Source organism: Dromiciops gliroides, chromosome 1 (assembly GCF_019393635.1).
Source record: "Dromiciops gliroides isolate mDroGli1 chromosome 1, mDroGli1.pri, whole genome shotgun sequence".
Lineage (NCBI taxonomy): Eukaryota > Metazoa > Chordata > Mammalia > Microbiotheria > Microbiotheriidae > Dromiciops > Dromiciops gliroides.
The window spans coordinates 601,025,905-601,045,080 of NC_057861.1; the positions used below are offsets into that span (position 1 = coordinate 601,025,905).

General features: G+C 48.5%; 1 protein-coding gene across 3 annotated transcripts; it reads right to left on the reverse strand.

The window, feature by feature from the left end:
- Window positions 1–7,534: 7,534 nt before the first annotated feature.
- DNAJB5 (DnaJ heat shock protein family (Hsp40) member B5) lies at window positions 7,535–18,805 on the reverse strand. Of its 3 annotated transcripts, none has more exons than XM_043975917.1 (4): window positions 18,671–18,805; window positions 13,638–13,882; window positions 9,353–9,954; window positions 7,535–9,097 (listed from the first exon to the last, which is right to left on the reverse strand). In XM_043975917.1, exons 2-4 carry the CDS (start codon window positions 13,846–13,848, stop codon window positions 8,864–8,866), a joined length of 1,047 nt encoding a protein of 348 aa, XP_043831852.1. In that variant the 5' UTR covers window positions 13,849–13,882; window positions 18,671–18,805; the 3' UTR covers window positions 7,535–8,863. The 3 variants fall into 3 exon arrangements, with proteins under 3 accessions (XP_043831852.1, XP_043831853.1, XP_043831851.1); XM_043975918.1 differs by lacking the exon at window positions 18,671–18,805 and adding an exon at window positions 18,565–18,657; XM_043975916.1 differs by lacking the exon at window positions 18,671–18,805 and adding an exon at window positions 17,258–17,879.
- Between the last annotated feature and the right edge of the window lie 371 nt (window positions 18,806–19,176).

The following is a 19,176-nucleotide window of genomic DNA, read 5'->3' on the forward strand; positions in this document are numbered from 1 at the left end:
ATAACATGTTCAATATGAACTTAATTACCTCTCTTGAAAACCCACCCTTCCCAACTTCTCTGTTTTCATAAAAGGCAACATTAATCTTCCAGTCACTCAACTTTGCAACCTTAGGGTTTCTCTCTCCTAACTCTGCTTTTCCCTTACCCCTGGTCTCAGAGCCAACCACTTGCCAAAATTTGTTGAAACTACCCTCAAAACATTTCCCAGACCCAATATTCCCTTCTCTTCTCTCCCATGGACACAGCATCCTCATGTAGTCCATTGTCTCTCCTCTAGACTATTAGAATAACCTCCTACTCAACTGGATTCCCTTTTATCTCCTCTCCAACCCATCTTCCAAACAGTTGTGAAATTGATATTCCTAAAGCATAGGTCTGACTATGTCAATCAAGTATTCAATTAATTTATAAGCACCATGGGTCAATTATGTCTCAGGCTGTGAGGATGCAAAGATACCCTCCCTCCCCCAAGAAAAAAATGTCTTTTCTGGGATCTTATATTTTATTGAGGGAAATATGGAAGCATTTAAGTAAATACAAAATACATAGCAAGTAGATGTGGAGTGAGGGGTGTGTGGAAGGTATGGAGAAGAGGCCCTAGTAGCTGGGCAGATGAAAAAAGACCTCATGTAGGAGACAGCACAGCTAAGCAGTGAAGGAAGCTAGAGATTCCTAGAGATAACAGTAAGGAGTAAGTGCATTCCAGGCACAAGGGACAGATTGTGCAAAAGTACAGAAATTCACAGAATAACACAATTGGAAATTTGGAAGGGACCTGAGAAGGGGGATGGAATCTTTGGTGAGAGAAACAGTAAATGGGCCAGTTTAGTTGGATCATGACATGTGAAGGCAAGTCATATCTAAATCTCGAAAATAGACAGGAGAGAGATTGTGAATGGCTTTAAATGCTGAACAGAGGAACTGATATTTTTATGTGAAAGGTAAGGGAACCACTGGGGCTTTTGGACCAGGGTGGTGACGTGGCCAGGTCTGTGCTTTAGGAATATCAGTCTGGAAGCTGTGTGGAGGATGGATCAGAGAGGGGACAGACTATATGAATTAAGACTAGAAGAGCCTATTGTGACAGTCCAAGTGAGAGGTGAGACTGAACTTGAATGAATGGCAGCCATGTGACTGGAGAAAAGGGATGGATGTGAGTCATGTTATAAGGTTGACTTAAAAAGACGTATCAGCTTATTGAACAGGGGATCTCACCTCTACATTGCAGGCAAATCTGCCACTAGGCCCACCTGTGATCCAAACTTCCTTGATGGCCCAAATTTCCTCAATGAATCCCAGTATCCCAGAGGCCTCCACTCCTTTACATGACTTAGCTATTCCACAGGAATCAGTTATCCAATGTATTAACTATATCTCCCTTTTAGATCTCCAAACAGTCAACATCACCTCATCTTCAGCTTCCCACCCATTCTACTACTCCCAACCCTACCATAGCTAACCCCAATTTGGTGGGGTCCATCCCTCCTGTGGCTTCTCCCCCTTATATTATTTCTTCCACTCTTGTAGCCCCCCTCCCATTGCTTCCACCCTTTCCATTACTCCCCCCCTTCAATTAATCTGACCTCTCCTATCACTCCTACAATATCTTTTGTTCCAACCCTTCCCATGTCTCCTGCTCCTTTTTGTGCTCCCACCCTTCTGGTGCTCCCACCCTTTATGGTGCTTCCAATCCTTCAAAAGATCAAACTTCATCATTGGACATGTCATTTTTAATAGACCCTGCTTACCTACAGGCCTACCCTCAACTTTGCCATTTTCCTTATGTGACACCTACCTCCTCATTGGACTCTAACTAATCAAGAACTTACACCACTTCTGTGGCTTCTACTCCCTCCTTAGCCCCCACTCATTCGTCAGCCTTTACCCCCTCAAAAGTTCCTTCAATTGACCCCCTCTTTTCAAGCAGCCCAGGTTTCTGCTTATCTCCTAGACCTTCAATAGCCCCCTTAAAATCTCCTACTGCATTAACAAAATGTGTCAAGACATCAAGATTCCATACCTCACCTCTAGCCTCCAAGGCCTGCATAGCCCAAACTTCATCTATAGACAGAGCACATGGAGATGCTTTCACCACTTCTGTGGTCCATCATTCCTCACTGGTCAATACACCCTCTCTGATCTGTACCACCACAGTAAGAGAGGTAGAGGGAAAAGTAAGAGGGGTAGAGGAAAAAGTGGAAATAGAAATGAGAGTGATATAGGATGGTCATGAAAAGTCAATAGCTTGAAAAGCCAAATTGGTCAAATGGAAAAGGAGGTACAAAATCTCTCTGAAGAAAATCATTGCTTAAGACTTAGTATTGGGGGCAGCTAGGTGGCGTAGTGAATAAAGCACCAGCCCTGGATTCAGGAGGACCCGAGTTCAAATCCGACCTTAAATACTTGACACTCACTAGTTGTGTGACTCTGGACAAGTCACTTAACTCTCATTACCCCACAAAAAAAAAAAAAGACAAAAAAACAAGAATTAGGATTGAACAAATAGAAGCTAATGACTTCATGAAAAATCAAGACACAATAAAGCAAATCCAAATGAATAAAAAAAAGAGAGTAATGTGAAATACCTCCTTGAAAAAACAGCTGACCTGGAAAATAGATCCAGGAGAGATGATTTGAAAATTATTGGACTACTTGAAAACCATGATCAAAAAAAGAGCTTATACATCATCTTCCAAGAAATTGTCAGGGAAAATTGCCCTGATATTCTAGAAGCAGAAGATAAAATAGGAATTGAAAGAATGTACTGCTCACCTCCAGAAAGAGATCCCAAAGTAAAAACTTCCAGGAATATTATAGTCAAATTCCAGAGCAACAAGGTCAAGGTGAATATACTGCAAGCAGCTAGAAAGAAGCAATTAAAGTACTGTGGAGCTACAGTCAGGATAACACAAGATCTAGTAGCTTCTACACTAAAGAATTGGAGGGCATGGAATATATTCTGGAGGGCAAAGAAACTGGAATTACAACTCAGCAAAAGTGAGTATAATCTTTCAGGGGAAAAATGGGATTTCAATGAAAAAGAGGACTTTCAGGCATTCATGATGAAAAGCCCTGAATTGAATAGAAAATTTGACTTTCAAATACAAGACCCTAGAGAAGCATAAAAAGGTAAACAGGGGGCAGCTAGGTGGTGCACTGGATAGAGCACCAGCCCTGGATTCAGGAGGACCTGAGTTCAAATTCCACCTCAGCCACTTAACAATTACTAGCTGTGTGACCCTAGGCAAGTCACTTAACCCCAATTGTCTCACACACACACACACACACACACACACACACACACACACACACACACAAAGGTAAACAGGAGGGAGAAATCATCAGGGATGTTGAAAGGTTGGACTGTTTGCATTCCTACATGGGAAGATGATACTTCTAATTCATAAGAATCTTCACAGTATTAGGGAAGCTGAAAGGAATATACTTAGACAGAGGGCACAGGTGGGAATTAATTATGAAGGGATGATATCTGTAAAGCATTTATGTTTTGTTTATCCCCCTTTTATATGTGTGGCAGGCAGGGTGGGGTGGCTTGTGTCTGGGGCCACATTTGGGCTCGGAGCCTCCTGGGTCCAGGGCTGGTGCTTTTTCCACTGTCTCACCTAGATGCCCCATGATGATATCTTTTTTTTAAAGTATTTTATTATTTTCCAGTTACATATAAGGATAGTTTTCGACATTTGTTTTTGCAGGATTTTTAGTTCCAAATTTTTTTCTCCAACCCTCCCTTCCTTCCCTCATCCCCAAGATGGAAAGCAGTCTGATATAGGTTGTATGTGTACAATCACATTAAACATATTTCTACATTAGTCATCTTGTAAAAGAAGAATCAGAGCACAAGGGAAAAACCTCAAAAAAGAAGGAAAAAACCAGTCCAAAAGTAGAAACAGTATGGTTCAATCTGCATTCATAATTCACAGTTCTTTTTTTCTGGATATTGAGAACATTTTCTATCATGGGTTCTTTGAAACTGTTTTGGATCATTGCACTGCTGAGAAGAGCCAAGTCTATCCCCCCATGATGACTTTAAAATAAAATTAAGGGGTGAGAGGAATGCACTGGAAGAAAGGGAGGGGAGAGTTAGAATAGGGTGAGTGAGCCTTACTCTCATCAGAATTAGCTCAAAGAGGGAATAACATATACGTGTGCCCTGAGGGAAAGTGGGAGGGGAAGGAGATAAGGGGAGAGAGGTGAAGGAAGGGAGGGCAGATTGGGGGAGGGGCAATCAGAAGCAAAACACTTTTGAGGAGAGATAGAGTGAAAGAAGATAGAAAATAGGGGCAGCTAGGTGGAACAGTAGATAAAGCACTGGCCCTGGATTCAGGAGGACCTGAGTTCAAATCTGGCCTCAGACACTTGACACTTACTAGCTGTGTGACCCTGGGCAAATCACTTAACCCACATTGCCCTGCCAAAAAAGAAAAAAATATATAGAAAATAGAGTAAATATCAAGGGGAGGGAATAGGATGGAGGGTAATATAGTTAGTAATAGTAACTGTGAAAGAAATGATGAGCAGGATGCCATCAGAAGGACTTATGAAAAATGCAATCCATCTACAGAGAACTGATGGTATCTGAATACAAATTGAAGGATTTTTTTTTGTTAGTTCCTCCTTCTAAAGTTATTTTGTCTGTTTTCTTTCACAACCTGACTAATGTGGTGATGTTTTGCATGACTGCACGTGTATAACTTATATTGAATTGCTTGATTTCTTAAGGAGGTGTGGGGAGTGAGGGAGGAAGAGAATTTGGAACACAAAGTTTTTTAAAAAAAACAATGTGAAAATTTGTTTTTTCATGTAACTTGGAGAAAATTCTAAATAAATTTATTATGAGAAAAAAGGACCAAAATTCATTAAAGACCCAGCCTTCTGATAGTAGCTTGTCATATCTGAAATCCTACAAGCAAAGTTTTATTGTTCCCAAAGGAGAAAGTACCCCAGTGCAAAGAGACATTGTCTAACTTCCAAAGAGACCAATGAACAAAGAACAAAGAATGTGGAAAGGCCACCAATTCATTAAAAGGCAAGACTTGTGATATTAGGTCACCATCTGTGAGTCCTTCAAGCAAAATGTTATGGTTCCCAAAGATGGACAAAGTATCAGACGGCAAAGGGAACCTCACCAAACCCCCAAAAGACCAATGAATAAAGGACAAAGGACAGGGGAAGGACCCCAATTCATTAAAGGCTCAGACCTCTGATAGTAGGTGGCCATCTCCGAGTCCTATGAGCAATTTTATGGTTCCCAGAGGAGAAAGTATACCAATCCAAATAGAACTTCTCTGAAGCCCAAATAGACCAAGGAATGAAGGGCAAAGCACAAGGAAAGGGTCCCAATTCATGAAAGGCCCAGACCTCTGACAGTAGGTGGCCATCTGTGAGTCCTTGAAGCAGTTTTATGGTTCCCAGAAAATAAGAAAGTACCCCAGTGCAAAAAGTATAAAAAACATTTAGCCGAAAAGATGAAGAGCTTCTTCAAGTGGCCTTTCTACAAGAAGCAAAGCAGAGGGACAAAAGAACCTAAAGAATAGGAAGGCAAAGCTGGGAAGGAGACCGCTAAACAAAGTCCTTTCACAGTCAAGCCTCCCTCGAAAGGGAACGGGCCTTTTCTTTTTCTTTTTTTATTTTTTAGTGAGGCAATTGGGGTTAAGTGACTTGCCCAGGGTCACACAGCTAGTAAGTGTTAAGTGTCTGAGGCCGGATTTGAACTCAGGTACTCCTGATTCCAGGGCCGGTGCTCTATCCACTGCGCCACCTAGCTGCCCCGGGAGTGGGCCTTTTCCAGAGGGTATGTCAGTTGTTGGCCTGATCTTAAAGAACAAGACAGGGTCGAAAAAGGAACAGTGTGCTTGGGAAGAGAACAAGCAACAGCAGAGGGAGCTCCAGATCCTGGAGACCCAAACAGAGGCCACTGGTGGTAAATTTAAGGAGCTCAGGGCACATGCCTCTGCTAGTGCCCAAGAGGATAAGTGGTCATGCAAAGGGTTATGAAGGCCATTGGATCCTCAGTTTGGAGAGGCAGGTCCAGGACTGAGAGAAAAGGGTTAAAAGAAGTAAGAAATCTATGCAGAGACAGAGTTTGATGAGTGTGGAGTATTATGTATACTGTCAGTCAATTGTATTGCTTGGTTTTACTAAATTGCCTTTTTCTTTTTTATTCTTTACTTAAAGGGATGGCTAGGAGGGTTATATTTAGAAATCAAGGTGATTACAAACTCAAATGATACCAATGAAAATTTTAGAATTTTTTTTTTTTAAAGAAGAAAACCATAAGATTCAAGGACCAGCATCTGCCCCCTGAGAACCAGTGCTGGTGCTAGTGCAAGTGAGGACTCGGTCTCTTCTGGCCAATTCAGATTTCAACAGAGAGGGGCAAGCTTCTCTCCTACTCTAGTCCACTCCCAATACCATCCCAAGCCACCTCATGGGGGATCCTACTCCTTTAATATTGGATCCCTAGATCATCTTCAGCATGGAGTAATTTGGCCCTCTTCAAGAGCATCTAGGATCCTAGAGGATAACTAACTTGTTCTTATAACATGTGACACTATTAGTCCTTTGAAAGAGGACAGTTATGATTGTGTTACTCATCCTTCCCTAATACATATAATACATTAATAAGCATAATTCATTATACCATATAATTAGAGTAGCCATTTTCTGTGTCCCCAACCATTTTTTGCTGCATTGCTTTGGGTGGTCTGGGTGAAGGGGGAGAATTCTTTCGATGTATCAAGACATACACACTCAGAGGCAGCTTTTGGTCAGGAAGGCACTTGGAGGTCAGATGTTGGGTCTTGGGGATAACTTGCTGGTCACTAGGGGGTCAGCTCACACATGGGGCTGGTAATTAAGAGCCTTCTGGCTGGTTTCTAAAAGATAGGAGTGATATAGGTCTGGCCTAACTCAGGTTTTCCCCTGGAGAAGCTAAGCTTAAAGATGGACACACCTAAGAAGAGAGATAAGCCCATTAGGTTTGGCTGCTGCCTGATTGGTGCCAGGGAACAGAGATAGAGTTATAACTCCAGAAGTCACGACCCCCCACTCCTCATTCAAGCCTTTCCCATCCTACCCCTCATTCAAACTTTTCCCGCCCCCAAAGGGAACTTTCCATAGCCTGGTGGTCAACCCATCGGTGCCCCCCTCCCTCAATCCGCCTTCTATAAAGGCTTTGGCCTCCCTTCTGGTTGAGGAGAAAGGTGTCTCAGAGAATCAAGTCTCTAAGCCACCTCCTCCCCTTGAGGCAAAGTCTTTCACTTCTCTCTTGGTCACTTTCTCTAAGTACCCAAATAAAAGACCATTTTATTCTAATTGGACTGTGAGCTAGAGTTGTAATTCTTTAAAGACGAATACCTAAGGAACCCCCACACCACCTATTTCCCCCTGACAAATTTCTCCCCTGTGACAGGAGGAAACCCTAGAGAGAAGGGTGCTGGTTGAGAGGCCATTATAATACCTCCCTCTCCCCCCTCTCCCCACTTCCCTGCAGTGCAGTGGTTCACAGATACTCTATTTTTAAAATACTTTATTTTTTCATAATACTGTCATTACAAAAAAATACAAAAAACTACTATAAAAACATTCAGGGGCTCATCAAAATGAGAAAAGCCAAGAAAGCCCCCACCCCATTTCCTTAGGGTGTAGCCACAGACCAGGCCAGAATCAACAACCCCTCCTTCAGGGTTCCCTGCTGCCCAGGAGAATATACAGTTGTACAGTGTGGAACAGCAAGGTAGGATATTCTGGGTTCCCCAGACTCCAGGGACAGGACAAGTACACCTCCACAGGCCAGGGAAAGGACCACAGAAGCTTGGAGATGGAATGGACCAGGACTGAGAAAGGCCTGCTCTGGCAGGGCTGAATACCTGGGGCAGGGAGGCCAGAGCATCTCTGCTGTGACCCTCAATTCCCAGAAGGGGGTAGGAAAGCTCTGAATCCCCTTCCTTTTGGATCAAGGCTAGCAGGACCAAGGAGCTGCCCAGTACAAAAATGTAAAAATCCCTCCCAGCCCAGCCCCTTAGTTAAGCCTAAAAGAAAACATGTGGTGCATATGCCCTTTCCCCTTCTGCCCACCCCCACTTCCCCCAGCCTGCGGCCCAGTTTGGCAAGGGGAAGGTGTGGCTGTCAAAGGAGGGAAAGTGTTTGAGGCATGTGTCGTGAAGCAGAGCTGCCTCCCAGTCCCACTTCTCCAATGGCTGCTCCAACTCCACCCCTGGTAAATACAAAGTGTCTCGTGCTCAATGGCCCTCCCCACCCCCCTCCCCGATCCCAGAGTATGTGTGCACAAATATGTGGGAAGGTATGTATGTGTACATAAGTGAGTACACGTGAATAGTATTCCTTCCTCCCCCCCCCTCCCCTTGTGTGGTGTAGATTCGGGGTAAGAGTGTCCTGTTTGTACTCCCCTCCCCACCCCAACATTTGGAGGGAGAGGGGGCAAGAAAGGAGGGCAGGAAGGACCTCAGCAGCGTGTAGGGGAACGACATGCTATTTACAGGCCTGGATAGGAAACCTCTACGGATCGTCAAGTAACAGTCAAGTCACTCTCCAGCCATGGGGAGCAGTAAAACTGGATTCAAAGCTTGGGACAAAAACTGAGGCCCCTGGCCATGGGGGCATCCCTCCCTCCCTCCCTCCCCGCCCCCCTCACTTCCCACCCTAGACAGCACGGCCAGGTAGGGGCAGTAACAACTTTCTGAAAACAAAAGAGGCTTTTTTGCATTTTAGAAAAAGGTTGCCCAATGGGCGGTAGGGCCGGCTGGATTGCCTAGCTGCGGGAGCCTGAGGCCGGAAGGCTGTATTGCTGTGGAGGCCGGGAGCCGGCCCTGAGGCTGGGCCTAGGAGCAAGGCAGGTGCTGTTTTAAGATTTGTCGCGTCTGCGGAGCTATCCTGTCAGGGAAGCGCACTTTGAACTCCACTATGAGGTCGCCTCGCTGGGTGGGCACCTTGGGGAAGGGCAGTCCCTCCCCCCGTAGTCTCTTCACAGTGCCCGGCTTGATGACATCATTGCAGGGTAGGGGGATAACTCGGCCATCGATGGTGGGAATGTTCACAGTGCAGCCACACAGCGCCTGGGGAGGAGAGACAATGTAGGGGAGATGAAGAACAGGGGCGACAGAAAGAAGGGGGTACTGATTTCTGAAGGGCGGTGAGGAATGGGAATGGCGCCCTCTACAGCTTTTCTGCACTGAGATGGAGAAGCAAACGGGAAAAGAGCGGGGCAGAGGTAGCCATCAGGGAACTGGGGGATTTCGGGAGAACCTCCCACCCCCGACCGTCCCACACCATCCTCTGTCTCGGGGGTACCGGATGAAGTCCCACCTTACCTCCTTGAGGCTAATTAGGGCACTGTAGACCACGTTAGTCCCGTCCCGTCGAAAGTGGGCGTGGGGCTTATCCTTGAGCACAAAGACTATGTCGGCTGGGATGTTGTCGGGCGTGGCGTCGCCCTCTTTGGGGAAGGTGATCTTGGTGCCCTCCTTCCAGCCCCGCTTAATGACGATGTGTAGGATCTTGTCCTCAGTACGAACGGTCCTACCGTCGGGATTGAGGCGCCTCCGGGTGATCTTCATGCGCTTAGTGGAACCGTGGTAGACCTCTTCTAGGGACACGCGCAGCTCGTGCACGACAGGGGGGTCCTGCACCTTGCGCCGCGGGTGCAGGGACTCCTGCGGTCGTCTGGGTCCTCCACTCAGCCCATTGAAACCAAAGCGGCCGAAGGCGCCAAACGGGTCCTCATCTTCGTCCACATCCATGTCGTCCGGGTCGAAGCCGTTGAAGGGCCGTGTGGTACGACTACTGGCGAAGAAGATGTCGAAGGGGTTGGAGCCGCCGAAGAAGGAGGCGAACGTAGCGTGGGGGTCGCCATGGAAGGTGTAGTGGAAGGAGCCCCCAGAGCCTCCAGAGCTGCCACCACCGGTCTTCAGGCCTGGGCATGGAGGAGGTGGAGGGGTGTGGAGGGAAGGTAAGGACAGAACAACACCCTCGCGTCCAAGCTCTAGCCCTCTTACTCCGCCCTTCCCCCACGACCAACCCCCACCCCCCATGCCTTAAACAAACAGGTTCTTAGGAGAGGGTTGCTCCTAGGAGCTACCTGATACTCACTGCTGGCTCTCTGAATATTTTATCCTCCCGACTACTGGGGAAAAGTTGCTGCTTTCAGCTTTGTGGGGATGGATGGGCAGAGTAATATCTGGTTTTGAGAATAATAGTAGTCCCCCACCCTAAATATGTCTATAGCAGGTCCTTTACACATTTATTGTTTAGTCTGACCCACCTGAGGCTCAGAGAGCCAAAATGATTTGCCCAAAGTAACCCGGAAGGTTAACATGGGATTAAGACCTAGTTCTCCTGACAACTATGTGATGCTCTGTGCACCACATGAACTCTCATGCCCTTCTAACAGCCCAGAGTCCTTCCTTCGAACTGGCTGAGTGGTAGAACCTGAGAGGCTGAGTGCTGTTTGCCTCTGATTCATACACTGAGAATTAGGAAAAATAACTCCTAGATTCTTGCTTAGCCTCTAGGGGAAGGGGACGTTCATTGGCCATGAAGTGGATGAGTGGGTGAAGGTGGTAATAAAGAATTCAAGAAAGGTACTTGGAGTTCTTCACTGGGGTTGCTGGTGGCCTTTCTAATCCTCTCCCTCCCCCACCCCCACCCCCAACCGTACACAAGGTACACAAGGTGGGTAGCTAGCTTTGGTGAAACCCAAGGGAGACCACACCAGGGATACTTTTTAGTAGCGGATATTTTGAGTATTTAATTATTTTTTTAAGTAAAAGCACTTTTTTTAACGTCAGAAAATTCCACTCTCCACAGCAGCTAGGTATTTCTTTTATGGTAAGTGGCATGTGTTACAGTTACAGTGGAGGCTCAAAGCTTCTGGTGAACAGTAACACAAAAGGGGAAGCAATTTTCAAACACTGCCTAGGGCACACAAAAGGCTTCTGGCAGCTCTGTGCCCACCCCACCCCCTCCCCAGTAGTGGGAGCCAGATTGAGATATGACTGGTGAGGAAGACCAACCCTCCTCCCTCTCCAGTCCCTGTGGGGGAAGCCTCAGGGCCCAGAGGAAGAAACAAGCTGAATATATTCATGAGCAAAGAGGAATCATCTTTCAGGAGGTTTCCAAATGGCATTATTAGGTCTTTTCACTCCCACAGGCCATGGGGCCTAAGTGGGAAGTCAAAGGCTGACTATGCCCCTTCCTGAAATTTCATTACTCACACTGGCTTCAAAGTAGTAGAGACTGCATTTTCTCTGGAGCCCCCAGTGGGCTTACTGCACTCTTATTACCCTCATCTCCCATTCCCCCTGCCATAAGGCAGAGCCCAAATTAGCCTGTTACTTCCCTGGCAAAGTCTTGGGGATCATGAGGACAGGTTTAGGTTTCATTTTGTGTGGAGGAATCGAGGTGGGATTGGATCAAGGTATGGAAGCCTTCAACCTCCCCACAGGGATTCCCAATAGGCTCCCCCTCCCCTTCCCCTCCCCCTCCCCCAGCAGGCTGAGAACAGGCTGTCCTCAGCGTTCACAGTTCCCAGCTCCTGGTCTGTCTGCACGACAGGCTTCTTGTGGGGGTGGTTGTGGAGGAGGCAGCCTGGAATGGCAGCCAGAAATACTAGCAGCCTCTGGCGCTCCGGCAGACTAGGGTATATGGTATTGACTGTTTTAGTCCAGCACCTCCCCCCAGTCCTTGAAGGAGAGTCAGCATATGCAAAGAGGGTAGGTAGGGGTGAAAAAAGGTAGAGAGCAAAGAGCCTTTTTCCATAGTCACTGTCTCTAGGAACAATGACTTCTGACTCTAACCTTGATCTCTGGAACGGTATAAGCTACTGGGGCCATGGCCCCCTCCCCCTTCCCTTCCTACCCTGGGAAGCAGGACTTCTGCCTAGGTCAGGATGCTAGAGTGGATGCAATTCTCAGGCTTGGCCACATGGAGTTTTCATTGACTGTACGCCACAGCCCTCTCAGTCCCACCAGAAACCAGATTAAAATGTAATTGGAAAATATTTAACAAAGTAAATAAAATACCAATCAGAGATAATATTTCATTTAAAAACAGACACTTTGTGGCCCACAGGAATAGGGATCCTGATGTATCAATTAGTGGCTCTGTTTCTATTTGAGTTTGACACTTCTGTTGTACACTACCCTTCTCTGGTATCCCTGGGAACTTTTTGGATGTTCTGGGAGACTCCTGGTGAATCAGAGAGTCTAGTCTAGGAAGGGAGTGTCCAAAGGACTAGGAGAAGGAGGCAGGCAAGGGGAAAGGGGAGGGCAGAGAAAGGAAAGGAAGGTTCCTCTTGGAGAAGGCAGCCCTAGGCTCTACTTGAGACAGTGTTGTCTTAATATAGCCTAACAGGTGCCTGTTGCTGCACTGTGGGGCCCTGAAAAGGAGGACCAGAATTAGCAGCTACATCATGCTTGTGGGATTTGCTAAGAGGTACTGCCAGGGCCACTCTTCCTTCAGCTTTATTTGGGCCTTTCCTACTCCCTGATATAAACCTGCCGTCCTGCTCTTGGCCACCCCAGGCCCTGAGGGCATGATGCCAACGATAATCTCCACCTCCCCAAGAGAGCAGCAGGGGTGCTCTGGAATTGTTGAGTAGATAGACACTCCCTGATAGCACCATCCTTAAATTTAGAAAAGAGAAATGTGGTTAATCCTGGCTGCCAAACTCCAGCCCTAATCCCAGCAGTGTGTCTCAGCTCCTATCTGACCCTGACAGGCAGGCAGGCAGGCAAGCAGATTGCCTCCCTCAGGATCTCAGGTGCCCTTGGTCCCTGGGTCTGCCAGATATTGGGCTAGAGGCCACATTTTTCACTCTTCCCTTGGCCCCAGTCTGTTTATAAAGAGGCCTTCAGAGGCTAAAACTCTTAGGCTGATGAATACAAATGTTATGTGCCTTTCCCCATTTTCCCATCCAATGGTGTAGCACTGACTTCAGGGATGGCCTAATAAGGTTGGGAGAAGAGGTAGTTTCATGACTGGCAGAAGAATCCCAAGGCCTAGGCATCATAGTGGCTATATCCTATGTCTTACCTCTGTGCCTATGTTATGTGTGGCCTTAAATTGTCAAGACTGGTCATGTTGAGAGTGGTGAGTAGAGGGTTTAAGGGGCTCTAGGGGCCTGTAATATTGAGAGGAGTAGCTGGTTTCCTTTGCTATTAGTTAATGAGTCTTAGTGCTACCTAGCCAGTCAAATCCAAGGTGCAGAAGGGGTCAAGCTCAGGGAAGCAATAAGGCAGCCTTCCTTCGACCCTTTCCTCAGCCTCAGCATCCAAATGGCAGTGCCAGGGCAGCTAGGTGGTGTAGTGGATAGAGCACCGGCCCTGGAGTCAGGAGTACCTGAGTTCAAATCCGGCCTCAGACACTTAACACTTACTAGCTGTGTGACCCTGGGCAAGTCACTTAACCCCAACTGACTCACCAAAAAAATTAAAAAAAAAACAACCAACCAAAACATTACCAAATGGCAGTACCTCTGCCCTGTTGCTAAGGAGCTCAGAAGGAACTGGGTCACATAGCTCTCTGAAGTGAGAACAGGCATCATTCACCCACAGGGCTTCCCTGGGCCAGGTGCTGAGAAGGTGAGGTCTTTCTTACCTTCTTCCCCATACTGGTCATAAACAGCTCGTTTCTTGGGATCACTCAGCACGTCATAAGCCTCTGCAATCTCCTTAAACTTCTCCTCAGCACTGGGTTCTTTGTTCTTGTCTGGATGATACTTCAGGGCCATCTTCCGATATGCTTTCTTGATCTCATCTTCATTGGCTCCAGACTGGATACCCAGAATCTTATAATAATCCTTCCCCATTACAGCAACTGGACCAGTACTGGCCTCCTTGTTCCTGAAAGAAGCCCAGGGTCAAACCTAAAATCCTCCTTCTCCTCCTCCTCCTCCTGGTCTCTTTCATCCACCTCCCTGACCTCCCCCTTGATTTTACCCTTCCTTGGACAGGTCTCCTCTCTTGGCCTGTTTCCTCATCTACAAAATGAGAGAGTTGGACTAGATGAATGATAAAGTTCTTTAGAATTAGACCCCGAGGCCTAGGAATATGAACTTACTTCCAAGGTCATCTAGTTCCTTAGAAGTAGAGCTGGGACTAGAACCTGCTCTAAATTTTAACTTCCATAAACTCTCCCCAACATCTTCACAATCACATGGCTCTTTCCAGCTTGGATTGAATAGAGCATGTTTTTGGCTTTAGCCCCTGAATTCCAGGAGCTAGAAAGTGAGGAGGCTGTGGCCTACTTTGTGGGGCCCAGCTGAGACCTGATTCATTAGACAAGTCTTAGAGTTGTCCAGATCAAAGGCATCTGTTGTGCCCCAGTGCCTCAAAGGCATCTCTCCATTGGCTCTCTAGACAACCAGCTGGTAGAATAGGGCAGGAAGGTTATACACGGCAACATTTAGTTCCTACAACCTGCTGGGAAGTGAGAGAACGGTGGCTAATAAGGCTGAAGGGGTATACCTCACTTAGTATTAAATTGGGTTCATGCTAGATAGGGACAGGAAATGAAGGGAAGGTATCCTGGGCTAGTTTGTCCCAGCTGGGTTGTCACAGGGATTCTGTGGCCCCCCAAGGAGATGAAGAAATTAGAAGGTAGCACTGATCTGGAGAATGAATGAATAACTGATAGATGGCTGAGCTGAAAAGGGTAGTCTTTGCTCAATATTGGAACTTTAGTATGGTTCTGTGTGAATATTCTTCCCCTGAAAGCCTCCTATGGGAAGAGACATTTAGGCCACCCTTGAGATAGCCAGTAGTCTCGGGAAGTTAGGCCAAGGGTACAAGGGATCCCAGGGCTTCTCTGCCATTAAGAGTCCCTTGGTTTCTGTTCTAGTCTGCTCATTACCAACCTCACATTCACATGTGATTTGATCCCTATAAGTCCATGAAGACAGGATGAGTCACAGTCCCTGGCAGAGGAACTAGGAGCTTCTGTCTCCATCAGCATGTGATCAATTCCCTGCCCTAAGGTTCACTCACCCTTTTGCCCCACAACATGCCCCACAACATGCCCCACAACACACACACACAGAAGGTGCTGTTAATTCTGACACAGAGTTAGCCTGGGAGAGGCAGAGTTCCTTTCCCCTCCCATTCTGGCCCCAATTGTTTGCAGCTAGCTGTTTCAAACCCACTCTTTACCTAATACTGAAGGGGACTCCTGATAGCCCTTTCCTCCTATTTCAGATGTCTTGCCCTATGAAGTTGGCCTATCCAGGTTCAATTTCAGGCTTCAGTGTCTACCTAGCATGAAGTGCCAAAGCCCCACTTCTCCCCACTGGCCTCATCTGCCAGGCCTAGATCAAGGGAAATCTGGTCACAGATGTCATAGGACAGTCATAGCCTCCACTGCTCCTCACCAGATGTGCATGTATATGTGTACATCCATAAGGATGTGCATATTGTGGAGAGGAGAGGGTTTCTTGCTATTCCTGGCTGGGGCTGTGTTTGAGAATAGCCAAAAATCATTCTCTGGCTCATCTAAAGCATAGCACAATTATTGCCAGTGTCCAGGGCAGGGGCAGAGCCTTTCTAGCAATGCCCTGGGCCAAGGCCATAGCTACTGCCTCATGACCTAGCACCAGCACTTGAGTGAGTCTTAGGAAGTGGGAGGGCAAGAAGGAGCCTGGGTGTCAGCCCCTCTAAGCTACCCTTCTTTCAGGTAGGAGAGGAGGCAGTGTTGTCTCCAAGGCCCCTGGCTAGCAGGGCTAGAGTGTCTGTAGCTCTTGCCCCCACAATGCTGGCAGCTGCTGGGCTGACTCATGCCTTTGGGAGTCTCTTTGTACGAAAGAGAAGCATTTATATGAACCCGGGCACCCCTCCCTCCACCAGCACGTCATGCCAAACTGCACAGCTCCCGGCGGCCCCCCACGCGACAAGCTGGGGGTTGCCATTTTGAATCACTGGCATGTGGGGGAGGTGGGGTAGGGAGGGCACACAGAAAAGAAAGTGCATCTGGGGGTGGGCAGCCATTTTCGGAAGCAGCAGTAAAATCTGAGAAGAAGCTGGCAGGGGGAGTGCTGTCATCTCTGTCCCAGCCCACATCTCCTGCCCCCATCATCCAGGCCTCCCCACCCCACAGTTACTCAGGGCCTGGGTGTCATTCCCCCACCCACTAATGCCAGCTCACAGGTAAGGCATCACAGCAGTTCCATGTCAAAGGACAAACAAAACAGGTTCTAATCTTGAACATCCTCATGCTGTCCCCATGTTACCTCTGCCACCAAGCTAGTTCCGTTCCTCAGAACCCAACTATCAAATGAGCTGGGCTCAAAAGGGCCCTTGAACCCTACTGGGGGCGGGGAATGAAGGGTAGGCTCTTTTGGAAGCCCCCCTCCAGCAAGTTTAAATGTCTTCCTAGGGTAGCAGGTAAGAAGGAGCTCAAAGGGGCCCTCCTTTCCTTTCCCATCTCCTCCAGTATGTGCTCAGATGACAAAGAATCCCCAAGGCCTTATGGAACAGAAGCACAGGGGTTGATATGAAAGGAGAGGAGGATAAGATAAAATCTTTGATAAGATATTAGAGGGCGGTAAGGGCAATGAAATAAAACTGGGAAGGACAAGGTATATAGGGATATGAAATATGGATGTAAGTTGGAATGTGGAATGTAGGGGTGTGAGATAGGGTGAGGTATGAAAGAATGGTATGACTGGGATGATATGCATAGGAGGAATGGGGAATAATATAGGAGTATGTGAAATATAAGGTGAGGTATGAATAGATGAGAGATATAGGGAGGATAAATAGATATGACATGGAGAGGTGAATGGATGTGAGATGAGGGGATATAAGATATAGGGGATGAGGGGCTGTGAGATATGGGGGACCAGGGGTTGTGAGATATTTGGGGAATGAGGATATTGGAGGATGAGGGGCTGGGAGATCTCAGGAGGTAGGAAGATATTGAGATGCGGTAGATGTGAGGTATTGAGAGGATGTAAGATATGGGTAGATAAGGGGATATAAGATATAAATGAGATATTGGGGTTATGAAATCCTAAGGAATAAGGTATAGGAGGATGTGATATGGGAGAGAAAAGGTGGAAAAGGGGTGAGATACGGGAAAATGAAATATCAGAAGATGGATATGAAATGAATGAATACCAGAGGTGAGAAAGACAGTTGAGGTGAAAAACAGCGAGGTGTGATGAAAGGATGAATGTCCCTCTGCCATCCTGGCAGAGGATGAAAATACTTTTTAAAGGGACTTACCGAAACTTTACAAACCCATTCAGCGTCCATGCACGCAGTTTTAACGGCTCCAGCTGAATTTTAAACATCAAGCTGGCTAAGAAGTCTTCTCCCCAGAAGTGTGGGAAGCTCCGGAAACCTCCTCTTGTCTGGATTGGGGGAGCAGCTGGGGGTGCGCAGGAGAGCCCAGTGCGCTTAAACATGCCCAGCAATACCCCTCCTCTCTGCCCTCACCCACCTGTCCACCAAGTACTTCAATAGCCAGATCCTCCTCAAGGCCACATGTCCTGCTCTGGCCTCCCACTGAAGAGTCAGTGAATGTCAGACCTCACAGGGTGAGGAGGGAGAAAGGAATCCAGAGAAGCAGTCTCTTGTGTGACTACTTGCTGGCTGTATTTGAGACTATCACTGTGCTTGAGAATGGGTTAGTGTGTGTGCCCGTATATGATTATGAGTGACTGCCTGTGAGTGTGAGATGGAGAGGAGCGCGTGGAGCTCCTCAGTCACCGGGGAGAGCCTGACCCCAAATCACCAAGAACCTGCTCAATGAAGTCACTTGACGTGCAGTGTCTCCTCCTTAATTGGTCTCGGGGTGGGGCCAGCCTCAGACAAAAGGCGCTTCGGGAAGGGTGGAGGGAGGGGGTACCCTGGTCGAGAAAAGGAGGGGGGGATATAGGGTTCTCCCTAGATCTCTAAGTCCAACAGCCAGGGTGGGGGCACTGAATGGCTCAGTTCAGAGTGGTGATGTCACTAGGGGATGGGGGGGGTGGAGGAAGAAGGCGGGGCTGGAGGGGGAGGGGATGCTGGGGGGTTCTGTCAGTGAGGTGACCGCTCCCAGTCACCCCCCAGCCCAGGGCCAGTCCCTGGTTCTACCGCACCCCTCTTCGCCCTGCCTGCCCCTTATTCCCACCCCCATCGGGACCCCAGGGAAGGGCAGTGGGGCCATTTGGTGGGGCATATCTAGTCTTCAGTCCTCTAGGTCCTCCTCCCCCTCTCCTCCTTTCCAGCCGTCCCAGACCCCAGGCAACTGGACACTTCAAGGTGCAACCCGGGGTCAGCGATCAGCTGCCTGGCCTGAGAGGGAGCGTCCTCGGGGCTTTCCGTCCCTGGATGGACTCGGTAGGTCTTGGAACCCGAGATCCCCGCGGCTACGGCGCGGCGCGGCCCCCGGCCCCCGACCCTCCAGCAGCTCCCCGCGGCAGTGTGTGGCGGCGACGGTCCCCAGCCCCCCAGCAGCTCCCCGCGGCGCAGGTGCTTGGCCTCCCACCCAGCGTCAGGTCGGGTCTCTAGGCCCCCAGGCACAAGACCACTAATAGATACCCCCAGACCTCCTCGGCTCCCGTATCCAGCGGCGCCTCCGGCTCCTCTTTAGCCCAGACACCCTGGCCCTGGGACACCCCCGGCCCCCGCCCGGCCCCGACGCGGCGCCCTCACCGGTGAGAAGCTGCGGGCGCCGCCGCGGTCGGTCAGACTGAGCCGCTGTCCCGTCCCGTCCTGTCCCCTCCCCCCGGATTCACCGCTTCCACCCGGGACCGAAGCCACCGGCCGCTGACGGAGTGGGGAAGGGTGGGTGGACAGGAGGGAGACCCGCCCCCAGAGCCCCGCCCCCGCGCCGGCCATTGCGCGGCACGCCCGCCACTCAGCATGGTTCTTGACATGATTGGACGGTGCTGAGCGAGAAGGGGGCATAGGGAGGCGTAGGGGAACGGACGCCTACTTTCAACGGCGGTCTGCGAACGACCCCTCGTCTGCACAAGGCTCGCATTTCAGGCTTATGACTGGCGCTCTCAGTAGTCAATCAACCACGCCTCCTAGCTTACTACTCACGTTCATTGGTGAAGGAAGCTGAAGGTGGGATCCTCATCTGCCCTTATATTGCATTGGTCCAAATGAAGGGTTTGGCCCTACCTCAGGTTAGTGCTGGCATTTCTCCACCAGCC

Coding starts and splice junctions, on each gene's coding strand:
- DNAJB5 (XM_043975916.1), bottom strand. CDS start 17,439: ATGTTTAAGCGCACTGGGCTCTCCTGCGCACCCCCAGCTGCTCCCCCA. Junction 13,883..17,257: donor AATGGGTTTGTAAAGTTTCG/GTAAGTCCCTTT, acceptor GGCTTCTTTCAG/GAACAAGGAGGCCAGTACTG. Junction 9,098..9,352: donor CCCTAATTAGCCTCAAGGAG/GTAAGGTGGGAC, acceptor TCTCCTCCCCAG/GCGCTGTGTGGCTGCACTGT.